The sequence below is a fragment of the Sparus aurata genome, chromosome 8 (assembly GCF_900880675.1).
Source record: "Sparus aurata chromosome 8, fSpaAur1.1, whole genome shotgun sequence".
Lineage (NCBI taxonomy): Eukaryota > Metazoa > Chordata > Actinopteri > Spariformes > Sparidae > Sparus > Sparus aurata.
The window spans coordinates 26,329,196-26,350,490 of NC_044194.1; the positions used below are offsets into that span (position 1 = coordinate 26,329,196).

Here is a 21,295-nt window from a genome sequence, read left to right on the forward strand (position 1 = left end):
TGTATCTCATTCCTCATCTCTGCTTCAGGTTAGTAGCTTGAAGCTATATTAGCTGCCACTGGTATAACAGACCCTTTAACTGAACTGTTGACAGCCAAGTTGCATTGAGGGTAAAATGGGCACTATTTTTATATGATAAGAAAGAATTGAATTAAAGATGATATCTCTGTTTTTTCTGCATTGAATCTGATGCCTATTAGCAAAACTGCCAAGACTCCAACAATGTTACTCAAGTTAAATGCAATACTCATTAAACATTGTGTTAGTAAAATAGTTAAAGCCTTTATTAATTTGTCCAAGGCTGCATAATCCCTTACAATGCTCCTCCTGATAACAAATCAACAAGGGTCTATATTAAAGATCGACTCATAGTGGATTTGTGAAGGCTGATATAATAGCGAGCAGGAACAGAACAGCCGATAGCCTCTGTGGAACAGGAAGGGTTAGGGAGTAGCATTTAATGTGATCTTTAGTAGTTATTAAGACAGTTATCAAGAGTTTATCACATGCACAAGTATATCTTCAGAAAAAATGACCCTCAAATGATCATTTCTTGCAATTGGTTATAGTGCATCTTGCATTTAAGAAATGATTTAAAAAAAAAAGGGACTGCATGCTTTTGGCAGAGCAGCGGTGACCTTCAGTCTAATGCATTATAATGCTATACTGTAACCAACAACATTGTCACACTTATAATTTACAAATAATATCTATCTATCTATCTATCTATCTATCTATCTATCTATCTATCTATCTATCTATCTATCTATCTATCTAGGTACTGCTTTTCTTTACCCCATCTATGCTTCTACTTACCCCATCTTTTTGTCTGGTTCAGAGAAGTTGCTGCAATTGTTTAAAATCCATCCCTTTCTCCGTCTTTCTAGCCATCTTTTCTAACCTGCTTAATCCTCCGTTAATATCTCTTCAATCAGCTTTTTCCTCTGTTTTCTCTGACCTGTTTAGCCAAGTGAAGTCAATTCAGTTTTATTTACATAGCCCAGTGTCACAGCTCATTAATTTGCCTCAAGGTGTTCACAGTCTGTACAGCATACAGCACTCTGTCTTGAGTCCTTTATAGAATAGGGCCACAGATGTGACACCAGCTTAACGCCATCTCCCATACCTTCTTTATCTCTTTCTTATATATTTCCTGATATTCTATGTATCTATTTATACATTTCTCTTTTTGCTTCCTCTATTGCTGTCCACCTTCCATTATTTGACATTAACAAATGATACTCTCTCTCATTCTTCTTGGTCAGCCGGATGTATGCTGGGCTGGGTGGGTTTGACTGATTGATTGAATGACTGGAAGAGCACTTAGCTTCTCTTTCTCACGAACACACACACACACATACACTCCCTCTCTGCTCTTGCTCTTTCCCCTTATTGGTTTCAAAGAAGACAGCACAAACATATTAGAAAAATTCCTCTGCTGTTTCGCAGACAAACCACAGCTCCATCTGAACAAACAAATTCCAGGAAGGTAGTCAGAATAAAAGGCGTGTCAGCTGAGAAAGTAGCACTGCATTGCCATTTATCTTTAGGTCCATATACAATATAATTTATTTATTTGTCTTTTTCATTCAGCCACAAACACGCTTACAACTACACACACAGAAAATTGTCTAGTGAACCAGAATGTAGTTCAGATACAAACAGGGTCATTGACTTAATGCATAATATGACTTAACAAAGCTTCCAACATCCTCAGCACATCTGCATTTCACTAATAAAATCCATTGTTTGTCCTTATCCTACTTTGAACCTTAGACAAAGTTGAAATCTTGTGATGCTGACTGAATTATACTAAAACCTGTTTCTATTTTTGTTATCTGTCATCTACCTCATCTTCATATATGGAAGAACAAAAATATTCAAATTGACATCACAAACTATGTCCTTAAAAAATAACAGTGGAGTTTAACCAAGCTGGCCAAAACGGCGGTGACTAGTCCTTGAATAAGCTTGCTGCTGGGAATTCTTTTTTAATGAAGATCATAAGATCATATACAAACAGTTGACTCAAACTGTGACTAATCTTCACAAGCTAATTGGGTGTGAATCAAAAAATGAACCAGGCTCAGGAGGCCCGTAGTTTGTGTTGAATTCTGGTTGAAAGTAAGACCACCAAAAAAATAAGCAAGACAAGTTCTGACCAACAAAGAGACACAATGCAACCCACTTTATTCCTCCTACAGATCTCCATTTAGCATCCTGCTGGGAGAGTTGCTGTCACTTTAAGTCAACAAGTACACTGAGGAGGAAAGATGTTAAGTGGTGCTGAGCTATCAGGAAACAACAACAAAATACAGGGTTGATGTTTAGGTCAAAGAGCCGCTGTTGGAATAATTTTAACACACATACTCTTGTAACTTACATGTTGCAGGATTTATTGCACTGTATAGGCATTGGCCCAGTGGTTAAATGTACAATTTTCAAGGGTATAGACCTCCTGTATCTTACTGATAAACGATAGTTGGATGGTAACCAGATACAATGAAAACTACAAAAGTGTTCTCCAGAAGTCTTGAATGAAACCCTTGTACTTCAAAGATGCAGCAGTACAGATTCTTGAACTTTTCCTTTGTTCAGAAGTGATATCAGTTCATGCCTACCTTGTACAATTTCTTATATTATGGGGTGTGTACTTCTGAAGGTAAAGACTATTCATAATAGAAATGAAAAAATATGGAGCTGTGGAGTTAGAAAGTGAGTTTATATTACCAGACCTCAGCAGCCTGCTCTTCGTCTCTGCTTGAGGCTAGCAGCTTGAGGCTACATAAGCCTCCATTAGCATGACACACCTTAATCTCTTGTGGATGCCAGGTATCGACAAGGAAGACGAATTGCAGAATTAAAAACATGATATCTCAGCTCTGTTGCATCGATTATAGCTTTTAAAAAAAATAATCAGTCCATCATGCGTCTGACAATATAACAGAAATGCAATTCTAAATCAGTACAGTACTCTCTTTAACATTAAATTACTCTTTACTGATGTGGTTTAAGCATTTATTGATTAGGCATGTTCATATAAATAACAATGCATAATCCTTTACATTTATTAACATTGTAACGATTCAACAAAGATCTGAATCCTGTCTTTACCTTCTACCCTTTTTTTGCTCGCTCTCATCTCCTTCTCCTTCCCTCGTTCAGGGAAGCTGCTGCATTTCCCTGAGCTCCATATGTGTCACTGTCTCCCCATTTAAACTGGACTACAGAAAGCCTTGACATCAGTATGTTGCAGCTCCAGGGTATGTCTGTTAAGGAACCGCAGGGACTCAGATTTATAAGATGCAGCAGCATTATTGAACTACCTAAATAAATATATTTGAATGACTGAATTTGTATTTAAATTATGCAAGACCATAGAACTGCTGGAGGTTGACAGACAGGGCACAGTGAAAATGCAAACATGCTGTCAGTGTGTGTGTATGTGTTACGCATGAGTGAGCTGAGGCGTGCCTCTGCGGTTTCTGTGTGGAACACACACTCACACATACTGTGCAGATTGGTGTGTAAATGATGTGTCGTATGTATAGCTGAACGCAATTAGAGGGGATCTTAGTATAGAAGGTTATATAGACAAAGAGTCCTAGATTTATGGCTTTATGGACGTGGGAGTAGCTAGTTATGTACTGACTGCATGTCCAGAGGGCAGTTTAACAATGGATTTGCTTTGTTAATTTAGGTTGTTCATCCTGTTTTACTGTGTGTACAGTTAAACGTGGATCCAGTGATATTTCACCCTTTTAGATATTTAGATTTTCTACACAAATGTAGACAGAACATTTGTAATTTCCATAATGATTTATTTCATTGAATACTTCAGAAAGTAGTTTTACATCATCGACTTAATGTTATGGGATTTTTGTAAATATGATGAATGTGCAGATTTATGCTGTGCTAATTAACATTACAAAGTAGTGTTAATGGATAGTCAACAGCTAGTCAGTATTTTTGCATATACTGATACAGTTAACGGGCATTTTCCTGATTGTCTTTGGCACTATTCTTTGACAATACGCCACATAGGGTTGGGTTTCATTTGGATGTTATTGATAGATGGTTCTTATCTGCAGTACACTTGCCTTCTTGGATGGGAATGGAGGTATAGATTGAGGTACATCAGGTCCCAGCAGGAATCTGAAAATGTAACAAAAAGCAAGTATCTTAACGAATCGGTGTGCTACCAAGACATCTGTGTAAAGAATTGCTCACAGCTGTTGCCACATATTAAATGTCTTTACAATTAGGTTAAATCATTGTTCACTGAACTGTCGTTTTTTGCATTGTACCGTATGTTCTGTGTGTTGGTAATCATCAGGGATATATCGCATTCAGTCGGTTGTCAGCGCTTCAGGGTCAATATTTTTCATTGTCATAAAATAATGTCTACAGTGTTAAACAAAGGAGCATGCTGATTAAGAATATAGAGAAAAGGGAAAGGAAAGTAGCAATCACATGTAAATAATGGAGAGGAAAAATGTTACTGTAGAAGTGGAAGACGGAGAGCAGTGCTGGTAGAAAAATGGCGACCGGCTGCAATTTTTTCTGTCCGTGTCCTCGTATCACTTTTCACTGTCTTTCTCTGCCAGAGCTCTCTCTCTCTCTCTCTCTCTCTCTCTCTCCTCACATCATCCTTTTTCAGCTGGTCTTCATGCTTACTCCTCTTTTCTCTTTCACTTTACCTTCTTTCCTCTGATTTTTCCTCGCTCTCCCATTTACATCCTCTTTCCCCCTACCTCTCTCTGCTTCTGCCCTCCCCAACTCCTTACACACACACACACACACACACATCCCTCAGCAGTGATGGCATGCGTTGAGCGGATGCAGTTGGCTAAGCCCAGAGCATCTGCTGAGATAGACGAACACTACTGACATGGCTTCACACGTGTGTGTGTGTGTGTGTGTGTGTGTGTGTGTGTGTGTGTGTGTGTGTGTGTGTGTGTGTGTCGAACACAGCCCCCTATGCTATGCTTGCACGCCTGTATCTGTGTCAGTCGCAATCGATTGCTGGCGTATGCAGTGTCTCTCCGTGTGCTTATGAATGAATGTGTGTGTCTAGCGTAGATTTGGCTGCACGTGGGTGCATGCATTTTCATCCCGTCTGTGCTGGCCTGCTCTTATGAATGCAGCGATCTTGTGCCTGAGTGTGAATGAGTGTGAACCATGTGCACAACACTAGAAGTGGTAGGTGTGGGTTTTTACACGCCTGCTTTGTGTGTACTGTGATAGTCAGCCAGCATATAGGAATGCCCCCCCACCCCCCCACCCACATGTGCCTCCCAAACCCTTCATTAACTAAACATGACCCTTAAGAGCATGATTAGCCTCATTTCAAGACAGGATGTCGGAAGCCATCAACCGAGGGGGAAAAAATCCATTAGTATAATTGCATTGAGCTGAGGCAGGGAGGAGAGAGGGAGGGAAGAAAGGAAGGATGCATAGATGGATAAAAAAAAAAAGGAAGAAAATGAGTGGGACTGACTGAGGGAGGGAGGAGGAGGAGGGCGACAGAGATGCTGGGATGAAGGGAAGGAGGGAGAGAGAGAGAGAGGATGATTGCTGAGGGAGGGGGGGGGTGTGTCAGCTGATGCTAGGAACTGATATTCTATATGAATCCATAGTTCCTTCTCGTGGATCCCCCCTGTGTCTGAGTGCTCAGTTGGTACGGCCCTCCGACAATAAAACCACCTCCAATGAGTCTTGATGTGGCACTTCCACTTCGTTCTCCGGCTCATGCTCAAGAGTCACTGGCCTGCTTTCGAACGGGGAACGGCTGCAAGTACACCGCCATGCCGGCTCGAAAAGGGCACAGGGAACACGCCCCAGCATGGCGGCCACTGCAGCTGCCCTGGCACAGCGATATAGAGGGAAGGAGAGACAGAGGGCTGATGCCTGATGCCTGTGTCCTGGGCTGTCACTGCCCAGATACCTGGGCACAGACAAAGAAATGAATTTTTTTATTTTTTTTTTTACTCTTTCTTGTCTTTTTCATCTGTCAGTCCATCTGCCAAGCAGGCAGACAGGCGCACAGCATGAGTGAGTATTACCTTTGCACTAATACACACACATTCACACACTCACAGACAGGCATGTGCTTTGTCTGCTACACTTTTTGGTCACCTCTCTGTGTCTCTCCATCTCTTCTCTTGTTGTGTTACGTTGCTTGTGACTGTATGGCGCCTATGGAGATGATGATGATGGTGACTTAATAGAATTTTTGTTAATAAATAGAGGAAAACATCACTTTCAATATAATATATTCACATATACGTATCTATATGCTGTAATACTTTACATATATACTCTTGCTATACAGGAAGTGGAGGAGTGAAGGGTGGGGTTTCGCACACACACACACACACACACACACACACACACACACACACACACACACACACCATACACTGGTCCGCTCATTGTGTCATGGCAAATGAGGACAGAAGCCTCTCTCTCTTCCATCTACGATGACTGGCACAGCAAACGAGGCACTCGCTCTTTATCTCTCCTCTAACTGCTCTTTTGCTGTGTCCTTATTTAGCCTTTAAATTCCTCTATCCCTACAACACATCTAATAGTGTGTGTGTGTGTGTGTGTGTGTGTGTGTGTGTGTGTGTAATAAGCATGAAGCTAGATTGAAAGAGTGAAAAATCAGACTTGCTAATCCCCCCGAACATACTGTAAGACTGCTTTCAGGTGCAGACAGTGTGACTATCTTGACCAAGGCTAATAGAAAGGGCCTGTGTGTGCCGGCACAGATGAGCATATGCGTGCGTGCTTGTAACATGCGTATTCAAAGAGAGAGAGACACACACACACGCTCACCAAATACATTAGATCTAAAGAATTGCTTGATCTGAGATCCTACAATTTGGTCATGCTTCTTGATGACTTGCAGTGTAATTTTATAGACGTAGTCAGCTGTACGCTTATGTTTTGCAATATCTGCACAATTTAGCAGATATGAGAGACAAAGATTGAAACTTCTGTTTATATTTTCAGTTGAAGGTAGAATACCCCTTGGTTCTACCTTCTTTTAACCAGTTTAGCTTTATTTCTCGACGCAAGTATTAGTAATAGAGTATTTCCTGATCTATAATTATACAATTCTTGTCTATGGCTGTGTTACTGTTTCTATAGAAGCTTCTGGGCTGTCTGGCCAGTGAGCTGTGGGTGTTCGCAGTAGGTTGCAGTTCTCAGAGGAGACACAATACTACACAGTGCACACAATACAGGGGTGGGGCAACGGAAAATGTACATCTTTTAATGATAGACCTGCTGCCCAGCACTGAATTCATCGTTGAAAGTGATAAGGCTACATTTGCCTTCTGCTTTAATGTCCTATTTTGTGGGTCTGAATTTGTCATCATGGCTTTTAAGTATGACGCATTTTCGTTATTCTATGTTTATTTTTACCATTCGGTTATGAATGCAAGGAGGAATTCAAGCATCGTCTGAGGGGCTGGGTACAGAGTGTCTCAGACTTAACATCAGCTGTTTATTGCTTCTCCAAATTACACAGCAATTGTGACGTTAGCGGCAGTGATGTTGCACCTTTCTTTGATTAAAGCTTCTAAATGTTCTTCGAATTGGTAAAACTGGGTTAGCTTCCTCATTGTTTTACTTCTCATTCCACATTTAAGACAAGGGTATGTAACAGACAAAAAAGACAAAACAATGTATATGATTTATAAATAATATCAGCGACAAAGATTATTTTGTTGATTTTAGCAAAATGTAATAAACATTTTGAGGCAAAAAGGCTAGTTCTTGTGAAAGTAAAGAGCATTCAGAATCTCAGACAAATGGCAATTTTGGCCACAGCTGTTGGCTTACTTGTCAATTTACATTTGGCACAAAAAATGTTGTATCGGCAAAGCTGTTGGCAGTACAAGTGCAGCTGGCAACAGGCAACAAAATGACAGCAATGAAAAATCTTTGACGACTGTTGGACTTCATTTGAAGCAAAAATGCTGAGCCGACTGCCTAGCAGAGTTATCTGGCGTTATCCAATGTGCCACCATTGCTTTAGATGCTTTGTTGAAAGCGCATGTTTCAGAGTATCATCTGGTCAAGTCTAATCTTTTTCTCCTCCACTTTACTGGAATAACTATTCATCAGCAATGTTCTCTTGCTTAGATATATACCATAAGCCTCTATTACAACTTTTTTACTCTATTCTCTTCCTTTTCCAGTGCAGCTCTCCAGTGAGCGTTGACCTGAGCTCTCCTCTGGTTAGAGTGGTTAAATATAGACCCATTCTCAGCCTCTCCTGGGAACAAAAAGTGAGATGGAGAAAGAAAAAGAGAGGGAGGGAGTGGGCTGAGGGAAACTAGGAATGAGGATTGAATGAGAGGGTTAAAGTGGGAGAGAGAAACTTCCATCCTTAATTGATTCAAATTGACTAATAGTACTAAATATTTTACCAAGACCAAAGTGGACCTTTCAGTTTGAGCCTTCATAATGCCAGATAATGTCACACCATCTGACTGCAAAACTTAAATACATTAAGACACTTCTGATTCCTGCCATGATGTCAGCAGTTCCTAAATAAACTAACGTTGTGTTCAGACAAGAAGTTTTTCATGATAGAAACAGGTTTTGCTGCAGCTGGAAATTTTAAGAAAAACACACAGTACAGTGCGGTATGAGATCAGATCAACCTTCAATTGATCTCTACGTAAAGCCACACACCTGCAGCAGCAGAATACACCGCAAGCCTATTTTCCACTGTGAAATATCAGAGTTGGTAGTTCTTTTTTGTATGTCACATCCAGGCTACTATACTTTGACTTCTTGTCACAATAGACAAGTCATTGCTGAGATAGAAAATCATCAAATCACATTTTATGAAGACAGAATTGCAAACACATTGCTCGCCAGCTTGTCTATTCATGTGAGGATTCAAGTGAATTAAAACATGGCAGAAAACATCATGCTTAAGGTTCTGCTCATCGGTGCTGCTATTGCAAAACTTTTTTTCCTTGGAAAGCACCAAGGTTTTTAGATCAGCATCTGTAAAAGCCTGATCATTGCATCAGCTTCAGTTGGTGATCCAGTTTAAGAACATCTCGTAGCTTCATATTGATATGATAATAGACAAAGACCAGTTTAATTGGCACAGACAGATCACAGATAGTCTTTACCATTTAGTTTCCAATGCAGTGTAAATGATCAGTTACTCAGTTGTGTTTTGGTATCGATATTCTTATTAATTTTCATAATTAACCTTTGAGCTTCCAATTTGCTCTTATTTGTCAGGAGAGACAATGAATGCCGAGACAGGCAGAGCTCAGAAAGTAAGGAAGGAGAGTGTGCAGGTGCAGCAACAGGGACAAAAGACAGAGGAGATGAGAGAGGAGAGATGGGAGGAGTAGAGAAGCCAAGAGCAGAATGAACTCTGATGAAGACAGATGCTGCCAGAATGACATCAGTTAACTAAAATGCTATTACTTGATGGGGGGGGACAACTTTTCAGTAACTAAAGAGACTATGATGTCAGTTTTAGAAGGCCTGTTGTATAGAATTTTAGAAGCTTATCTCTAGGGTTTTTTTGAATAACAAGAAGCAGATATATTTTTCAAGTCAAGTCAAAAAAGCAGTTAAAGATCGAAGCTATTGTAGATAGTGAAATTTCTTTCTACATGTTCAGTTATTCTTTTCAGTTTTGCAATATGTCATAACAGCTGTTGTAGAAGTCGTGACATTAACCCATGTGAGAGATTATGATATGATCTTTTAAATAATTTATAGTAAATTTCGTTTTTCCAACAGCTAACGAATATACTGACTTAAAGTAACATTTTTCTAATGTTTTTTTATAGTCAAGGACTCAATGTGCCATCAGGTTTTTTTTGGTTTTCAGTTGTTAACATATATATGTGTTTAGCTGACTCAGAAATATTATTAAATTATAAGATGATATTGAGGAAATGACCATTTTTATCATTTATCATCGTTAACTGATAAACTATTATTTTACCATGTTGGTCAGAAAAAGCAAGCTCATTTTTGACAAGTCACATTGTCTTTATTTGATTCATTGAGAAAGAGTGAGCAGATCATTTAATAATTACTGTAGTCATTAGTTGCAGTCCTATTGATAAAACTAAATAAGTCATTAAAACATATACAAGCTCTCTTAAAAATTGTAATAGCTACTTGGCAGTTTTGTTTCACATGTTGTGGTCTTGATGATCAATTTTAAAAAAAGGTGGATCGAACAGTTTGTGTAGAAAGATTGTATGACACTGTAGCGCTTTTGTGTTTGCTATAAGAGGACAGGACCAAAGTGACTACAGCGTAGCTGCCATTTTGATTTTTCCTCAAGATGTCTGTCTCCTATGCACGTCTGCGTTCACTCACTTTCCTTCTGAAGCGTGCTGTCGTGTTCTCTCCTGCACACTCCAGCTGTTACATAAGCACCACTTACTCATTTCATAGCTCGGATCTCATGTATAACATAAGTAGTTTTACTGTAAGTTGAGTAGGAATAATTACCACTTTCATAGGATGGGTCAGAGGAGGGGGATGTATGTATGTATGCACAGGCAGCCATCTTGAGATGAGACCAAAATGGAGGCTAGGCTGACTGCTTCTCAAAATGGCGCATGAAAATCATGGTCACCCCTCTGGCCTGCCTATATGTCTGTATGAAACAGCGACTATAGGTTTGACTAATCCTGACGGTGCATGGGATTTCACATGTCTAGGAAGGGCATAATTTATGGAAAATTGAGAAGCAGCCACCATCTCCTATAGAGGAAATGATGGTGTGGCTGCTAAACCTGTCCTCCGAGAACTCTCTGCATACAGTTAATCTCTGCCTCATTTTGTTTTTAGCTTTTATTTTGAGCTAATATCTCCTGCTTTCTGTTCTTGTTTTTCTCTCTGTGTCTCATCCTCTCCCTCTGTCTCTTGTCCGTCTGTCTCATCCCTGTCCACAGGGCTTCTTGAAGAACGAGAGGGACAACGCCCTCCTGTCAGCCATTGAGGAGTCTCGCCGCAGGGTCAGTATCTGTCCAGCGTCTGATTGCTTCTCGGGTCTAGAAAGAACTACAGATAACAGACAACGTACCAAACCAGTACAAAGGCACCCCTAGATTTAGACAGGCATTCAAAACTTGCACAGCAGTAATATTTTCATAATTTTCATTCTTTTTAAAAGGGCAAGATGCAGTTATTCGTTGAACTCCATAATCACAGACAGTGGTAGTGCTTCTTTGTTTGCCTAATTTTTACTTTTACAGAATCAGAGGAGTTTCAGCACTGCACAGTGTATGAGCATAAGCCCATCACAACACAGGAACACTTAAAAACCTTTTTTTCTTAATTTCTGCTTGCTGTGATCTAAAAGTCCTTCTGGTATGAACCTTTAGGGAATGGTTTTGAAATGGCTTCCCTGATGTGCACAGCTAATAGGCCCTGCGTTTAATTAGCTGCCGGTCCCATTATCTCTCTCTGCTCCCTGAGAGAGAGAAAAAGGGACTTGTGTGCAAGGGTGGAAAAAACTCAAATGCACTAAAGATTAAAAAGAAAGTGGATGTTGGAGATGTTCTTTAGATTCCTATCTGACTGCTATACTTTTGAAATCACATGAAATTGTGCTATTGGGCTGTTAAATTACATTTAGTCTGAGCTCTTCGGTCTCACAGCCATCACTTGACATGAGTATGATCTCATTTAGATTTAAAGCTTGTTTACCATTGTCAATTCTGGACATTTAAGGCAGATGCTGATACTGAGAGAGACACACAAATGTATTTATTTATGTGATAAATTCATAACATTCAAACACTGTTGATAAAAATCCCATTAATGTGATTGTTTAAGAATGGTGGTGAAGAGATATGTCCTGAGCTTAACATTTTACGGTTTAAAGAATAAACCATTTCAACTCTCTGGTAGACAAAATATATATATACATATATAATATATATACATATATATAATACATGTAGTGGAGACACCGTTTCAAATATGAACTCAAATCTATCTTTGGGACTTATTACTGTGCAGAAATGTCTCGAATCTATCATAGTTGTTATTCAGTTGCAACGATGCAACTCAGAAATGTTAAATGTAAAAGCTTTGACATTCTGGCACTGACCAAGTTAACCAAGTCAGTCATAGCTCTAGTTTTGCCTCTAGTCTACATTTCTATCTCCCTGAGCTGGAGATTGGAAGATTTAATTATCTCACGTTCCCATTATCTCACTTTAAGTCTCTGTGGAGAGTTAAAATAGACTGCACTGTGTCCTGGCGGAGCAGTACAATCTTGACAGGGTTCTGCTGCTAAATCCGGTGTTTGCATGTGTGTCCTAGGTAAGGCCAATTTACATAATGTACTTTAAAGTTTATGCATGCTGAAGAGCCGAATTTGAAATATAATCATCGCAGTTTGGCCTGTTGCTATATCCAAACACCGAAACTGCATTTTTAAAAAATGTTTTGATAAATGTGTGACATGACAGCATAATACTGAACTCTGTAGTGATGCAGAGATGTCCTGGCCTACAAATCTTGTTCTCCAGATGCAAGAGAAAATGTTTGGGACACATAGATCAAGTTGATACCTTGGTAGCATTTACACATATAACTTCAACTTGTTGAGATTTAAAAGGGACATTTCAGTACCTCCCAAAACAATAGAAAGTACATCTAGTAACATCCAGCATGTGAGGCACTGTGTCTTCAGAGTCGAACCTGCTGCTGTCATCAAGGCAGTACATCTAAAATATCATTCCTAGTCTGTCGTGAGTTGTTAGCATGCTATATTTAAAAATGCAAAATGTAAAGGATGTCCTAATCTATGTGCTGTTATATGCTAAGTATAATTACGTACCAGTTTCCACTTTTATGTTTCAGACGTTCCTGTTGGCTGAAGAGTACCACCGTGAGTCCATGCTGGTCCAGTGGGAGCAGGTGAAGCAGAGAGTTTTGCATACGCTACTCGGAGCAGGAGAGGACGCCCTGGACTTCAGTCAAGATGTGGAGGTATGGGTAAACAGAGATAACCTAAGAAAAAAATGTGTTTTTATCGATAAAAGACAAACTGTATCAGTTGTCTAGATACATTAGACAACATGTTTTTTACTTTACAGGAAAGCTAATTTTGTGTATACTTGTTTTTTGGATATATTGTGGTTTAATGCTAGATATTGATATAATACACGTTGTTGGGAGTGTGTTATATAAGTACGTGGGCTAATTTGAAGTGGTACAATTCACCTCGTGGATTTAGCCCTGCTCAAGTCCTCCTCATGTTTTACTACTACTGTTAGACAGCAGTACGACAGTTTGTGCAATGTCTAATCTTTTTTTTTTTTTTTACTGGTTTACAAGCCTACATCCTTGTCTGTTTGCCTACAGCATAGTGAATTTAACAAATAATATTGAACTCAACTTGTGGACTGTAGAATAGATTCATGTATTGATATTAAAGAGTTCAGCAACAGCATCATTTCTTCTCGACTTAATTTGGTCACACAAACACACACAAATATCTATATTGTAAGATATTTTAACTTCTTGGACTCAATATGTCTACATAAAAGCAAGACTCAAATCTCTCAAGCAGATTTTTCTGACACTTTACTCGTGGCCGTCTACTTCTAAACTAACCAGAATAGCTGTTTCATCTAAGACTCATAGGTACTATTTTTATCTTCTCCTGAGTAAAGGAAAGACTTTCATCCTGTGGGAGCCTGTCCCAGCATGCATTGGGCAACAGGCATTTGAACACTGTGGACAGGTTGTCCTTCTCTCTGGGTCTGAAATATTCAGTTTGAAAAAAGAAGATTCATTGAATATGCTTATTTATCATGTCAGTTTGGAGACAATTGACAAGTTCATATACACACGATTGGTGTGCCTGTTGTTTCTGTTCCCATTAGAAGTTGCTTCTTCTATGCACTGTATTTATTAAGTCCCCTTTCTTTATTGTAGCCCAGCTTTGTGAGTGAGGTGACAGCTCCAGGAAGAAGTGCATTGGACAGTGTGGAGGTGGCCTATGGACGACAGGTGAGTCACCACCAGTCTAATCATTTTGATGTACATAGAAACTCCAGCTAATGGCGCACAGATACATTTGTTTTTAATGTATATCTTTTATATCTTTTAAATAATTTCCCTGTCTGGGATCATTAAAGTAATTCTATCTATCTATCTATCTAACAATAAAATATTGTTCAGCCCATTTGTCTCTGTGTCATTTTCTTTTCTCTACCAGTCTGACATGTAGTTCTGAAATCTGATATTGGTGCATTTGCCAGTTGTATTTTACTGTTTTCTCAATTACTGCAAACATATCTGTACTATTTTTCGTCACTTTTTTTTGTTGATAGTTACAGTTAATCTAAAGAAAACCTCTTGATTTGACCCTAGTTAAAGTTAGTTGAAGACAGATGCTGTTTGTGATGCCCGTGTTCAGATCATTCAGTTGAAATGGGGTCACAGCAAGGCAGGAAGTGGCAGATCAAACATATTGATTGATTGGGTGGTAGAGGGGTGTTCTGGGTAATTCTCTCTCTCACTGTGCCCCTATGTCTCTCTACTATCCCTCCTCATCCTGTCTGACCTTCCCTTTGTCTGTGTGTGAGTCTCTGATCTGCTACATGACGCAGTACTTCAAACGTGGCTTTTTTTCCTCAGACCATGTGTCGACACATTGCGTGCGGCGTCATTTGTCTAGTTTTTGTAATTCTCTTTGATGACCTTTTGAACATTTTGATTCTTTTTTTCTTGTTTTTTGTTGTGAACCACTTCACTCGATGGTCATAGCAATTTATTCTACTTTTAAAACTGAGGATGGAGATGTAGGCAGAGTTCAGCTCCTTATAAACATTCACTTTCACCCGTAGGAAATTGAGCATTTGACAATTTGGGGAGCTTATGAACTTTAATGTTTTTTCTTTTTTGTCTTTCTCACCTTTTCTCACCTCCTCCAGATCTACATTTTCAATGAGAAGATAGTAAATGGTCACATTCAGCCCAATCTAGGAGACTTATGTGCTTCTGTAGCAGAAACCCTGGATGACAAGGTAAGAACAACAGAAGTTTTTTTTACTTCTGCTATTCTCATTTATTTATTTTGTCCTCTGCAAACATATAGGTTGGTTTTACTTCAACAGCTAGTCTGATTCGGTTTTCTGTGTACGTGGCTTAATGTAACTGGCTGTCATCTTCCCTCTCCTATCCAGAATGTTTCGGAAATGTGGCTGATGGTGAAGCAGATGACAGATGTGTTGCTCGTTCCAGCTAAAGACACTCTCAAAAGTCGCACCTCTGTTGAAATGCAAATGGCCTTTGTGCGCCAGGCGCTCAGCTTCCTTGAGAACAGGTGATTCTGCTTGTTTTTGTTTTTGTCAAGTACCGTGGTCAGCCCTGTTTGTGGATGGGGTAAACTTTCAGTGTACCTAAGTGAGCAGTGGACATGCTCTCTAAATGCAAGCCAAACTGCAGCATGATGACTCAATTTGCATATGTGTTTGTTCATCACCTCGCTCCCAGTTATAAAAACTACACCATGGTGACAGTTTTTGGGAACCTCCATCAGGCCCAACTAGGAGGAGTGCCTGGAACGTACCAACTAGTCCGCAGCTTCCTCAACATTAAACTACCAGGGCCTCTGCCTGGCATGCAGGTAATACCCACACACATTTTGAATGCTTTTCATATGACATGTTTACAGAATGTCTTTCATTTCATTTTTGATAAACCTGCCAATAGAAAGCTAAAAGTTGTCAGATTGTGAACATGGCCTAGGTTGCCAAGTATCGGTATCATAATCTACATTCATATCCAGCTCAATGATATTTGCTACCGGGGACTGTAACATGATGAGTTTATTAGAAAAAGTTTTAGTTATGTTCAGGTCAAAGACAATATTTTCCTCTCCCTTAATCTAAGAAAACTCTGCTCAGGGCTTGTTTATAGGCTGATCATTGTGTTATCAACAGACACGTGTACACAGAATACAGAGAACATTACAGTGGGCGAAGCGCAGAAATCAGCAGCAGTCTGTAGCACCGTTTTTTAATCACCATAACTGACAGCTGCTGGAAAAGTCAGATTGAATGGCAGGGTTTTTTAAGGTATATTATGATATTGCATTTTCTTGCTGAACCCCTGTTGAGGCCAGTAATTGTGTAAGTGTGTAACCGACATCATAATCCTGGTCACGCACAGCCGAGAGCACACTATGTGGACAGAATTTTTATTTAAAATTCATGCTGAAAACTAAGACATGAAAGATAGTCACCACTGTAATAAATGTCTATGTGGTACAGGATGGTGAGATAGAGGGACACCCAGTTTGGGCGGTGATCTACTACTGTCTGCGTTGTGGAGATTTGAATGCAGCCATGCAGGTTGTGAACAGGGTGCAACATCAGCTGGGAGACTTCAAGACCTGGTTTCAGGAGTACATGAACAGCCCTGACAGACGGTGAGACCGCCTCAGCTCAGCTCAGCTATATGTTGAGATGCATGTTGAGACTACATAGGTGAAGGAACTTAAAACTGTATTGTAAGCTTTCTCTTTTCTCCTTCCTCCCTCCGTCGGTGTTGATCCCTGCACTGCAGCCTTTCTCCTACTTCAGAGAACAAGCTTCGCCTCCACTACCGCAGAGTGCTGCGGAACAGTGCCGACCCCTACAAGAGAGCCGTCTACTGCCTGATCGGGAAATGTGACATCAGTGATAACCATGGAGAGGTGGCAGACAAGACTGAAGACTATCTCTGGCTTAAGGTACACACTGCTTCATTTTGCTGTTTTTCTTTTTGCTTTATTTTGTGAATCGAAAGCAGTAGCACACTGATTAAAGCTAATCTGTGGATTTGCACATGACATTAATCGTCTTATGTTGTTTTTATAGCGCAGTCTTGATTCGAACCAACTTGGTTGTTGTGTTGTGCGCGCTGTGTTTTGTCCCTGCAGTTGAACCAGGTGTGTTTTGATGATGACGGCAGCAGCTCTCCTCAGGACAGACTGACCCTTCCACAGCTACAGAAACAGCTGCTGGAGGACTATGGTATGAAACTAACCTTTCCTCCGTCATACTTGAAAAGCTGTTGGGCTATGTGCAAACCCTTTGGAACAGACTTTCTTTGGTCAAGATTTGGCTCACTGTCTCATGAGCTATTGACTGCAATATGACTATGACCATATCTGTACATTGTTTGCGAATGAGAGCAGTGTGACTCTTAGTTTTTATTAGCTTTTTTCTTATAAAAACCTCTGACCTTCTGGTTGTTTTTATGGCATAAGTCTACCAGTACTCTTACAAATTAAGTATATTTTAACACTGCACTGCTTAAGCTTTTTATTTCTTGATATCAGTTTTACCACCTCGATCTTTGAAACCAGGGCTCACTCTTGCTCTAATTTACAATTTTAATACCTCACTGCTTGGAATCTTTGTTATGTAACATCGGCTAGGAATTGCTGTAGCATCAGTTGGCCCTCTGCCATAATTTACAGAATGCAACTAAAACTCAGATTTTTTTATGGACAGTGACAGAGAAACTGTTTTTCATGTAGACCAGCCACATCGCGGCTCATAACCTGATTTGCTTGCATCCTGTTTTCTTACTTCTTCTTCTATATTTAAACTTTTTACATATTCCCAATGTTAGACATTTTCAGCTGTACACTATAAACTTGTTGTCTGTTTAACTATGCCATCAATATCAATACAAAACTGTTGTTCTCTTGATATTGCCAATAGTGTAAAATGTTGGACACAAAGGAGGCTGCGGGTAAAAGATGTATGATAAGCCTCCTTTTGAACATTTTGATAAAGGAGCATTCAGCATCTGAAGGTCATTTTCTGACTGAAGTTTACATTGGATGATAATCTCAATTATCCTCAATAGACAAGTCTCAAGAATAATTCAACTACTATAGAAACCTGCTGTGATCACTTTTCTGCCTTCACAGCAGTGAACAGCTTCAAGCACTACATTACTCATGAGCTTCTGCAAAATGATCTACGTTCAGTAAGCCATCCAAAAGCACTAGCACATTCATGACACATTGTCATAGAAGTTAAGAACAAAGGTTCTTGAAAATTGAGCCAGAATTTGTTTATAAATTGATTATTAACTCTGTATAAAAGCAGCACAGCATCTCTCCTTTTGCCTTAATGATTCTGCCAAGAGAGTTGATTTGCTTGGAAGTGTAACAACAGACTGTCACCTGCTGCCTCTGCAGAAAATTGGATAACGCTTCCAACATCGTCTCCAATGACCTTATCAAATACCTTCAATAAAGTAAAATGCCACAGCTGCAGCTTAAACTCTAGTAACAGAGAATGAATAAAAATGAGTTCAGCATGCTTGAAACAAACTAGGTCAAAGCAGTCAAATTACAAGAGGGAACAAGAATGTTACTTTTGAATAGTCTCCTCTTGAAGGTATTTCTGGTGTTGGACATAGAGTTTTACAAAAGAAAAATCCTTTGAGCAAGAGGTTCAAATCCTGCACTGACTTTTTTACTTCTGCACACTGTGTTTATCACTGCATTTTCAAAATTTACCAAAAACATCTCCCGCCACATTAGAAGAAATATGTCGTAGCAGCCCTCTAAATCATAGACAACACAATTGAGGCCATCATCCATCAGACTGTGACTTTGATTTCCACCCTCCAAACCTGCTTTAAAATGAATAAAAAAAAACTCTCAAACAACCACACGCCACTTGATACAGAAAAGAGGGGAGTGTAAGGGCATTAGGCAAAGTGCAGTTTGCTCCCCTGGGTGCTGCCTTCTCCACGGGCCGATCCTGCTCCACTCAGATAAGACTGAACTCCTTTCCTCTCTCAGTAGTCCTCACCCTCTCCTATTTCCCACTCCCTCTGCTTGGTGGGAAGTACAGCCTGAAGCCTCATTCTGTTTTCTCCATGCCACTCTGCTCCCTCAGTTCTCTGGCAAAGTGTTCCTTGTTGTCCTCCATCTTGCTTCACAGCGGGACGTAAAGCCCCTCTCTTCATTTCCCTCACACACTGCCAGCGCTCGCCGGCCTCGTCTGTTCTCTGTTTCTCTGCCCTTGCTGGCTGCATCTCTGTCCTCTCCTGTTATCCTCTTCTTCCTTACACCTGCACCGCTGTTTTTCCTCTTTCCTCCCACTGATTTGTCTCATTGCATGTGCATTTTGTTCTTGCTCATTTCTTGTTTGCACACTCTGCTGCAGCCCTCATCCCTCACACCCACACTCTTATCTCTCCTCCTTCGTCCTTTTTCTTCTCTTCATCGCTCGCTCCCTCTCTATTCATCTCGCATGCGCTTACGCTTTTTGAACTAAAGTGCTGTAAGTCTGAGATAAGGCTATAAAATGGCTGACATGGTCCACTCTGTTCTACTCTTCAAACTTGCAGCCAGCAAGAGGATTAAGGAATATAATTAAAAAGTAAACTTGATGACTAAGTACCTGCACTTGACAACATTTTTTCAAATTGTTGAATATTAGGTTACATAGCAACTGTCAAACGTTGACATGGCAGCTCAAGGCCCAGAGTTAAACTGGCGGTTACAGTGTAATAAATGAAAAAATAAATTCCATAATGACATAAGAAGGGTTTCTATAGTAACTGTCAGATAGTCCAACACCCACACAGGTGATTTCAGTTATTTTTCTTAATTAGGCATCAGCTCAGGGTTGTGTATTGTGTACAGACTGCGCTTGATTGACAGCTTCCTCCTCGCTGTCTCTCTCTCGCCCTCCTTTGAACTTTGTTTTGTGACTTTGATGGAGAGAGAAATTACATTAGTACACTGAAAACGCCATGTGGGTGTGTAGGGCCATTTTAAACGAGTTTTATTACAAAACCACAACCCAGGGAGTACAGTAGTACTGTGTGTCTAATATGCTGTTCAGTGTTAATATGACAATAACACTTTAAGCGAGTTGTTGTTGTTTTAATTTTCATAGATTTTTTTCAGGATGTTTTAGTATTTTAGTTTACTGTCTCAGTTTATCTGCTCTGTCACTCTAATATTTGAATATTTGCCTGCTGCCATATGATTTGTTAATCAATTTAGGAGGACCTGGCAGTTGTTATTTGTTTATTTGATTCTGTACAGATGTATTTCTACTAAAGTAAAACCTGAATCAACACCGTTTAAATCTAAAGTTACACTGAAATAAAGACTGTATAGGTATATGTATGGTGGAATTGTAAGTCAATATATTAGTGTTTCACACAGACATTAGAGCTTGATGATGGTTCAGTGTAAAAATATTTCTTTCTGTGGGACTGTCCTTTGTGCCGTAGCATTGTAAGATGCTGATAATGTTAATGCACTGTCCCAAGTTTGAGTCCAGCTGATGACTCTTCTCGAAAGTCAGCCGTTCTCCCCCACGCCTTATTACCTGTCACCCCTCCACTGTCTCTGTTAAAAGAGTTGTGAGCTATCCTTTAGTCAAAGTGTTGAATATTAACAGAAGTGATTACCAAGTTTGTTTCAAAATGAAAGTTGTATTTGCAGTTTTGGCTGCACTAAGTAAAGAAAGAGTTGAATGCAGAAATCAAAATTTTCAGTATCAGTTATTTTTTTCCCTGTGACTAATCAAACTATTTGCTTTCTCTTTCATCCAAAGAAGGGGAGTGCTGTGGTTAGTTACTTTCTGACAGTTGCATTTAAAACTGCCATTTCAGTTTCTCAATTATTCAAAAGAACATGATAAATGTTTAAACTGGTAGTCAAAGAGGATCAAGATGGGACATCAGAATCTCAAATGACTCTCACGAGTGAAATGTGTGGGTACACATCTGACACTAGAGGTGTAACTTCTTTCCTCTTGACATTACATGCAGGTTTAAAGGTCTCGTATTGTTGAGAGTGAGATTTCCACGTCCTTTTTTAATTAGAGAAACCAAGCCTAGGTAATATATAAATATTGTGCAAGTCTAAACATCGCTACTATTATTATTATTAAATTTAGTTCAGCATAATTAGCATAATAAGGGACCTTTAAGTTATATAAAAATAGTTCAAAACTTTAATTAAGGGAATTAAGACATTGTTAACCAACACCCTCTCTCCCTCTCTTCCCAACAGGAGAGTCCCACTTCTCTGCGAGTCAGCAGCCCTTCCTGTATTTCCAGGTGTTGTTCCTGACAGCTCAGTTTGAGGCAGCGGTGGCTTTCCTGTTTCGTGTCGAGAGACTTCGAAGTCATGCTGTGCACGTGGCGTTGGTCCTGTTCGAGCTACGGCTGTTGCTGAAGTCGTCTGGTCAAAGCGCTCAACTCTGTAAGTCTAATCATTTTTGGGGTTTAA

General features: G+C 39.7%; 1 protein-coding gene and 1 long non-coding RNA gene across 5 annotated transcripts in view; one reads left to right on the forward strand and one right to left on the reverse strand.

Annotated features, from left to right (window-relative positions):
- Positions 1 to 21,295, forward strand: part of nup93 (nucleoporin 93) — a 42,316-nt gene that overhangs the window by 3,578 nt on the left and 17,443 nt on the right. For 2 of the 3 annotated variants that reach the window (XR_003984883.1, XM_030425610.1), the window contains exons 4-13: positions 10,962 to 11,024; positions 12,883 to 13,011; positions 13,963 to 14,037; positions 14,964 to 15,056; positions 15,216 to 15,355; positions 15,526 to 15,658; positions 16,305 to 16,462; positions 16,600 to 16,765; positions 16,955 to 17,048; positions 21,077 to 21,268. Coding sequence is in view for 2 of the 3 variants with exons in the window: in XM_030425610.1 (XP_030281470.1) it covers positions 10,962 to 11,024; positions 12,883 to 13,011; positions 13,963 to 14,037; positions 14,964 to 15,056; positions 15,216 to 15,355; positions 15,526 to 15,658; positions 16,305 to 16,462; positions 16,600 to 16,765; positions 16,955 to 17,048; positions 21,077 to 21,268 (1,243 nt within the window). In the remaining variant the exon portion in view is untranslated. Of the gene's footprint in view, positions 1 to 5,721; positions 6,055 to 10,961; positions 11,025 to 12,882; positions 13,012 to 13,962; positions 14,038 to 14,963; positions 15,057 to 15,215; positions 15,356 to 15,525; positions 15,659 to 16,304; positions 16,463 to 16,599; positions 16,766 to 16,954; positions 17,049 to 21,076; positions 21,269 to 21,295 lie in introns of those variants that run through there. The other variant, XM_030425611.1, reaches the window with a different exon arrangement.
- LOC115586504 (uncharacterized) lies at positions 1,524 to 4,877 on the reverse strand. 2 transcript variants are annotated; one of them, XR_003984885.1, is made up of 2 exons: positions 4,308 to 4,877; positions 1,524 to 4,155 (listed from the first exon to the last, which is right to left on the reverse strand). It is a non-coding gene; the product is annotated as an uncharacterized LOC115586504 (long non-coding RNA). The 2 variants fall into 2 exon arrangements; XR_003984886.1 differs by having other exon boundaries at positions 4,474 to 4,873.